The sequence below is a fragment of the Apteryx rowi genome, unplaced genomic scaffold, assembly GCF_003343035.1.
Source record: "Apteryx rowi isolate R43461 unplaced genomic scaffold, aptRow1 scaffold_13, whole genome shotgun sequence".
Classification (NCBI taxonomy): Eukaryota; Metazoa; Chordata; class Aves; order Apterygiformes; family Apterygidae; genus Apteryx; species Apteryx rowi.
Genome location: NW_020447530.1, coordinates 3,714,727 through 3,722,383, shown reverse-complemented (window position 1 = coordinate 3,722,383; position 7,657 = coordinate 3,714,727). Strand labels below are relative to the sequence as shown.

The following is a 7,657-nucleotide window of genomic DNA, read 5'->3' as shown; positions in this document are numbered from 1 at the left end:
AGTTTCCAGTTAAAAAAAAGATGGCATATCAAAATATGGCAAAACTTTGGCTGTTGCTTGCTAAACTCCGATGAAAAGTATTGCCTGGAGAGACGGGGCGCCGCGAGAGCGAGCCGCCGCAACGCTTCGCCCCGTCGTGCCGACGGCAAGCGCGGGGTGCGGGCGCCTGCGGCCCGGCGCGGGAGGAAGGGCCCTTTTCTCGCGCGGCTGCTCGGAAGGGCGACGCTCGTCCACGTGCTTCGCGAAGGAGGAGCGGCGTCTCCGTTGCACAGGAGGGATCGGAGAGCGGAAATAACGTGAAAACGGGTCTGCAAGGCCCAGACATATATAAACATACGTACCTCTATATCTTTATATATGTGCTCTCTACATAGGTAACGATTGCTTCAGCAAGTGTTATTGCAGTAGCTTTACGGGTGACCCGTTCTGTCCCGTCTTCCTTTTCTTTTGGTTTCCKTGGGTGGCTTTATTTATTTATATACTTATTTATTTTTGGTTTTTGTTCCCCCTCCAAAAAGGAGGGCAAGCTCCGAAAAGCTCTGGCGGAGCCCCTGCGACGCCGGCGGGGGGACCTGCTCCGACTGAACGCCGACCCCTTCGGAAGAGGGGGGGGGTTCGCCCCGTCCCCGCAGCCTCTCGGTCGCGTCGCCCCGTCCCCCGCCGGCRCCTCGAAGGCGCAGACGGTTCCCTGCCTCGTTATTGCTTAATTCTCGCTTTCCATACTGGCCTTTAAGGGTATTTACATCTCTTTGGCTTGGCTGCCCGCGAGGACCGAGTCCGAGTCCGGCGCTTCCCTCCCGAGGCTGCAGCTGCCCCAAAGCCCACGGGAGGCGATGGCAGTATCGAGAAAAAAGGGGGGGGGAAAAGGGGGAAAAAAAAAAAAACCTTCTCAAGGCAGTAAGAAGAAAATACGCGTTGTCTTCCGCTAGATTAAATCCGTTGTGCTTCTCCGGGTGGAAGCAAGACGATGTTGGCCGAGCCGTCCCCCGAGGGAGGCGAGCAGGCCGCYGCGCTCTGCATCCCTGCAGCTCTCCGAGCGCAGCCGTCTCCGAGGCGGGGAAGTCGCGGGAAACGCGGCGGCGCCCTAAGCGGGTCGAGGGAACGGCGCCGGCGCCSGAGCCTCTCTCCCAACGCGGGCAGCCCGCCCCGGCTCAGACGACGAACTCGGGGACTTCGTCGTGGGCGAGGTCCAGCGAGAAGTACTTGCTGGTCCGTTTGGCTGGGAAGGTCTCCTGGATGTTGATGCACTGCCGGGCCAGGCAGCCGTTGCAGTAGAGGGTCTCCTCGGCCAGCCCGTGGCCGCAGCCGAAGGTGTAGCTCTGCGCCGTGTCCTGGCACAGGTCGGCGAGCTGCAAGAAGTCTTTCTGGTAGAGCCGGATGTCGTCCAGGCTCAAGCTGTGCCGGTCCGTGGACGTCTTGGGCTTTCGGCAGCCGGTCTGGGCAGAGCACAAGGTTACGGGGACGGARCGGGTGGAAGGAGGGCAAGCTAGCGGCGGGGGCGAGCGGCACCGCRACGTCCCCCCGGGGCCGGGGCGGCAGCACCGAAACGCCCACCTGGTGGCCACCAAGGATGGAGGTCCACCTGTGCCACCCCGGAGGAGCTTGGGGCGAAATCCCCAAACGCAGGGGTTCGGGGCTCGTTTCCGGGCGCGGGATAATTCCGGGTGGCACCTACCTGCGGCAGCGAGTCCGTGCTCTGCCCGCGGAGCTTGACCACCGTTTCCGAGGAGCTGGAGGTGGAGGAGCTGATCTCCTTGACGATTAGCCCTGAGCCGAGGCGAGAGGAAGAGGATGGCGCGAAGGCTATTTAACAGCTCCGGCGGCCCCCGCCCCGACCCGCGGCCCCGGCGCGAAGCGGAAAGCCCGGCCCAGCCTCCGGGTGCGGGAACGGCTTTTGCCCCACGGCGGGTCGTTAGCACCGCGGCAATTTGCCGCGCGGGCTCGCGTTTCTGCTTTCGCACGCGGCTGAAAACGCGCATCTCCCAAATCGACGCCTTGGGCGCATTTTGCGCTGCCTAAAATAAGGGATGCGACTGGCATTGCGGAACCCGAACGCTTCCCGTAAATAACGAGCCCGGGCGGGCGTTACCTGCGTGCCCGTTGAGCTGCCGCGACAGCAGCATGTCCTCCGTGATGTACACGCACATGTCGGGGCTGACCTCCAGCGCCAGCTCGCCCRCCTGCTCCAGCTCGCGCGGGTCGTCCACCAGCATCTCTATTTCTGCAGCCGGGCAGCAAAGGGGACGAGTCACCCACGCGCCGCGTGTTTTGGAGAGAAAAACCAAAACAGCCTTGGGGATAAGGATCGCACTGGCTCCCGGGTCTGGGAAAGCAGCTCTTGGCGGGGATGGAGGCACGATGCTGAATGCAAACTGCGAGGCTGCAAGATCTCCATCCGTGGAGACGTTCAGACCTCACCCGCGCAAGGCCCTGAGCAGCCTGGCCCGACGTTAAAGCTCTGCTCCGAGCCGAGGGGTTGCACCAGGCCTCTCCGAAGTCCCTCCCAACCTAAATTACTCCATGAAACCCAAGCTGGAGAACGTGGTTTGCACTGAAGGCAATGGATACGCTTGTGCAGGGTCCACGCGCGCTGCACGGAAATGTATGTTTGCATCTGGCGGGAGGTGGGGGAGCTGCAAAAAGCAAGACCAGGGGAGACAGGGGCATCTCCAAACGTGCCGTGTCCCACGCCAGCCTTACCGTCATCCTGGGAGTCTTCTTCCAGGCGGTCCTTGCCGCCGCTCTCCACGCCGGAGGTGTGGGAGCTGCCGTGGCTGGTCATGGAGCTGCAGGTCTTGAGCTTCCTGTGGACGCCGGGGCCGGAGAAGGCGTCCTCGGGCCCCATCTCCCGGGGCTTGGGGTCCGTCTCGACGCCGGAGGTGTGGGAGCTGCTGTGGCTGGCGGTGGAGTGGCGCGAGAGGCGCTTGTGCCGGACGCTGCCCGCGCTGCTGCCGCTGGCCCGCGAGCGCTTCTCCAGCTGCTCCATGTCCAGGTCGAGGGTGTCGCTGATGTAGGACTCGCGGTACTGCTTCTTCTCTGCGGGGCGCGGGCACGCCGTCAGCACGCGCCACCCCGCACCACCCCGGGCGCCCGCCTCAAGAGGCTTCTTGGTGCTCCCCAGCTTGGCTCTACGGGACCCTTGGGTGACACGTGGCCAAGCAGGGATGCAGGAGCATCCCGGGTCATGGTGGTGGGCTTGCTCCTCACCGGAGYGGGTCCCTGGTGGCCACCTACCCTCGTTCTCCTCCAGCTTGCGGACCTGGCGCAGGACAGGCTGCAGGTTCATGTAGAGGCGGTGGCTGCTGCTGAGCAGCTGCAGGAGGTGGCGGGAGCGCAGCGGGCAGCCCGTGTAGTAGATGAGCTTCCGCGCCGAGGGCAGGCCGTCGGGCAGGATCTCAAACTTCTTGCCCTGCGGAGGAGGCGGCGGCRACGGGGGAGCTGAGCTGGCGGCGCCCCCGTGCCCCTTCGCCGCCGCCCGCACGAGGCTCGGCCGGCGGAGGAGCCTCCGCATCCCTCCCCCGCGGCGCCCTGCTCACCACGAACACCAGCTTCCCCACGTTGGTCCAGGGGAAGTCGTAGAGCAGCTGCTTCTCTTCGTCCAGGTTCTGTTAAAGAGCAGAAATCCGTCCGGTTAGCAAGGCCGGCGCGCGCGAGCRGCAGGCGCGGGACCTCTTCCTCCTCCTCCTCCACCTCCTCCTCCCGTAGCTCCCATAGCTCCCGAACCTGGAAGATCTGTATGCCCCGCGTCGTCAGCCCCAGCGTCAGGGAGGCTTCCACTTCCCTTTTATCCTAAAACGGGGGGAAAACAAATTAAAAAAAAAATGCTTCAAACCCGTGGTTTGCACCATAAAGCGGATCGATCTGCTCCCGAAACCCGGGTGTCCCCCRATCCCCGCCGCCTCCCCCGCAGCGCAGCCTCGCGCGTTCAGCACCGGGCTGGAGACCACGAACGATGCATCCGAACGCCGAGCTGCACCCTTTGCTTTAATGCCTCTCTCTTAGTTCCCAAAAAACGTTTGTCAGGGAGGAGACACCAAAAAGAAAAGGAAAAAAACCCAGCAGCCCCGCGGCGATCTTGCTGCCGCGGGCCGCCCCTTGCCTTGTAGAGCCGGTAGTAGTGGACGGCCACGTCGTCCAGCCGCACGGCCTCCTTGATGTACTTGAGATGCGCCTCGGAGGCCGTCAGGGCAAACTGGTCCTTGTGCATGTTGGGCACGTGCTTCAGGATGTAGTCCTTGCCCCTCTTCGCCACCACCTGCATGGACGGGACCGTCGCGGGCGGCGATTCCGAGAGGAAAGGAAGGTGAGCGTTTCCCCTCGCCGGCACGGCACGGCGCGCGGCACCCACCCGAACGCGGCGCCGCGGGGACAAAAAAGAACGTGCAATTCCCGAGCGGGCTTTCGCTCCGGCGTTAAGCCAGCGTTCCCCGAGCAGCCCCGAAGGAGTTAAAACCACCCAAGGCCATCGAAAGCCCGCGCGGCCGGTTCCCGCGGGCTGCCCCCAAGGGCATCGCCCCGGCGTTTCCCAAGCCTGCGGCACGCGGCCACAAAGCCAGCGGGTTTTAATAACCGCGGCACCGAATATGGAGACCCGGAGGCAGCGGCGGAGGCCGGCTTTGGGGAAAACCCCACGCCGGGTGCAAAGCGGAGCCGAATTCACCTCCCCGAGCATCCCCACYGCCCCGCACCTTGGCGCGCGGGGCCGGGCTCGCGGCGGCGCTCTTACCCACGCGGGGAAATAGGCTTCGGGCTCGAAGTACTTCCCGTAGTGCTTGTTGCGCTTGAAGTCGCCCAGGTCGGCTTGGAGGGCGAAGGCGGTGAGGAGGAAGTAAGCCTCCTCGCGCAGCACGCACTGCGAGTGCAGCACCTGCTTGCGCAGGTGCCAGTAGTAATAGTAGCGCGCCGTCCGGTCACTGCAAGAGAGCCGAGGTCCCCCCCCGTCCCCCCCCCGTCGTTAAACCCTTCGTTCCCAGCGGTTTGCACGAATCCGTCGCGATTTTCAGCGCGGGAATAAATCGGCGACGGGGACGCGGCCCCCCCCGGCTCGAGCTCCTTACCTGATTAACCTGCCGTTCTCCACGTAATACTGCACTCGGAAGTGGATGATCATCGGCGGGCCGAACTGGTCGATCCCCTGCAACGGAGGAGGTAGCCGGGGTTTCGGCGGAGGCGCCGGCTCGCCACCGCGCTCGATGCCCCTCCGCGCTCGCGGCAGGCCGGCCCGGGGCGAAACCCAGCCCAGCCGACCGCCTTCCCACCCCCCGGGTGAAAACCCGCAGGAAACGGAGCTCGTCTGCGAACGCCGATGCAATTTTKGGGGGGGAGTTTTTCCATCACTGCATCTCGCTTTTCCAGCCCAAAAAGTTTGCCACGTTTTGAAAATCGGAGGAGAGGATTTAGTTTTAGAGAAGCAGGAGGTCGCAGGAGGACCCCCTCTTCGGTCCCTCGGCCCACCGCCGCCAGCAGCGAGTGCCCGCTCGGGRACAGCACGGAAAGCTTCACGCCAAAAAGCCCTTTGCACGCTGCACTGAAATAATTAAAAGGTGGGCTGGGAAGGAGAAAAAAAATACTTGATTTTGAAAAGGGGAAGGAAGGGGCACTTAAAAAAATTCTGCTCCAATATATGGAATATATGGGGATAACATATGGAAACTACGGAGAGAAAAAATTACYGAGCCATCCGTGCCATCGAGCAGCGCTCGCCTGTGATTCGCTTTACACGCTCTACCGCTTCCCGCTCCAAAAACCCCGCGCGTGGTCCAAAGCCAGGGAACCGCTCCCGCCACCCGAAACCCCGCGCCGACTTCCCGTGCCCGGGAAGTGACCTGCAGCGGGGACGGAGCTGCCCTTACTGGCGTCATCTCTCCATGCAACACCTCACTGCTGACCTTGCTGGCCTCCTTCTTCCACTCCTTGGGGCAGTACTTGTAGAGCTTCTGGGACAGGTCCATGTACACGTGCTCATTGTCTGCGCGGGAGAGAGCCGGCCTCAGGAAGCGGATCGCGTTTTCCCTTCCCGACAAAACACGGGAAAACACGAGCCCAGGTCCAGGGCCGCGGGGAGACAACTTGCTTCGCCATGGGCCACGGCAAGTTCTGCTGGAGAGCGGTGGTGTCTCTGCTGGAGACTCTCCCGGGCACCTCAACTAGCCCTGAAAGGAGGGATCCGCATCCGGAAGCGGGACCAGCCCCCAAGGTCCCATCCCGTAAAGGATTTGGAAGCAAGGCAGGAGGACACAGCTCCTGCTTTAACTTCGCATCTCCAAAGCTTCCCGTTTGCACCTCGTGATGCTAATTCACCAAGTGCTGCTCAGGGTCTCCCAGATCCACAGATGGATGCTACGGATCACCAAAAGCCACCTAAGGGAGCCTGCACAAGCTTCTCCAGCTCAGGAGCCAGGATCTAGCAGCGCACCCATGCAGAGGGCTGCTCCCGCCTGGGAAAAGCCCCCGGAGAACCTCCTGCACCTGCGGGAGATGGGACCGGCTCAAGGGGCAAAGGTGGACGTGATCTTGTCGGAAACCACCGCCGAGGCCAACATTGAGCTCCACCACCGCTTTCAGGCGCGCGCGCGCTCCCTGCCCCTCGCCGAGCCGCGCCGGCCCGCGGCGCCGAGCCCGGAGCTGCGGCCGGAAGCCACTTACTCTGGATGACGCTGAGCCCGAAGAGGTGGCAGTCCTTCAGCCTCAGGAGGTCGCACACCTGCACGAGGAGCTCGTGACACAAGATCTTCACCTGCAGAAAGCCCAGGGCAGCTGGGGAGGCGACGCGAAGCCCGCCCCGCCGCGGACGCGCCGCGCGGAGCGCCTGCACYGCGGAGACCCGGCAGGTGCACGGAAAAACCTCTCCGCCCGCCCCAGTGGGACCGAGAGGGTCCCGGGCCGGGGTGCCAAATGCAACACCCATCTCCCGGCCCTTCCGCTTTGCAGGATGCAAGGAGATGGTTGCACCGGGCAAGCGCTTTCCTTCACCGGCGACTGCAAATGCACCGGGTTGCAGCCCTCCGGGTGTGCCGAAAGCGCCGGTGCTCAGCAGGAACCGGCGGGTTTCCCTCTCCAGGCCAGTCCCCCCGCTTTCGAAACCCAGCGCCCCGCGCCGGCCACCCAGCCCAGCCCAGCGCAGCCCGCGGCCGCTCACGTTGATGATGATGTTGAGGGAGTCGTCGTTGGGGAGGAAGATGCACACGCTGCGGCGGTCCTGCATGACTCTGTTGTTGTGGAAGTTCAGTTTGTTCATCGTGGTCCGGGCTCTGCCGCGGGGCTCGGGCCGGCGCGCCGGGGCCGGGGCAGGCGCCTCACAGCCGGGCCGTGGCGGCCTCGGGCTCTGCCGGCGCCATACCTGCGGGAGAGCGGCCATCAGGGCTGCTGGAGGCACGCGGGGACGGGCCCGGCCGTGCACTCGGCAGCTCCAACCTCTCCTTCCCCTCCCCGCAGCCTGCCCTGGCCTAGCAGCACTGACCCGGGTGCATTTACCCTGGGCTGCGTTTACCTGGTTGCATTACCCAGGTGCATTTACCCTGGGCTGCATTTACCTGGTTGCATTACCTGGGTGCATTTACCCTGGGCTGCATTTACCTGGTTGCATTACCTGGGTGCATTTACCCTGGGCTGCATTTACCAAAGGTTGCATTACCCGGGTGCATTTACCCTGGGCTGC

At 63.6% G+C, this 7,657-nt stretch overlaps 1 protein-coding gene across 3 annotated transcripts; it reads right to left on the bottom strand.

Annotated features, from left to right (window-relative positions):
• Window positions 1–9: 9 nt before the first annotated feature.
• On the bottom strand, window positions 10–7,295 carry FRMD6 (FERM domain containing 6). Of its 3 annotated transcripts, none has more exons than XM_026056147.1 (13): window positions 7,139–7,295; window positions 6,646–6,736; window positions 5,826–5,968; window positions 5,058–5,134; window positions 4,727–4,913; window positions 4,100–4,255; window positions 3,724–3,789; window positions 3,537–3,605; window positions 3,235–3,409; window positions 2,701–3,036; window positions 2,090–2,221; window positions 1,676–1,767; window positions 10–1,436 (listed from the first exon to the last, which is right to left on the bottom strand). In XM_026056147.1, exons 1-13 carry the CDS (start codon window positions 7,235–7,237, stop codon window positions 1,152–1,154), a joined length of 1,908 nt encoding a protein of 635 aa, XP_025911932.1. In that variant the 5' UTR covers window positions 7,238–7,295; the 3' UTR covers window positions 10–1,151. The 3 variants fall into 3 exon arrangements, with proteins under 3 accessions (XP_025911932.1, XP_025911933.1, XP_025911934.1); XM_026056148.1 differs by having other exon boundaries at window positions 5,853–5,968; XM_026056149.1 differs by having other exon boundaries at window positions 5,889–5,968.
• Window positions 7,296–7,657: the final 362 nt, after the last annotated feature.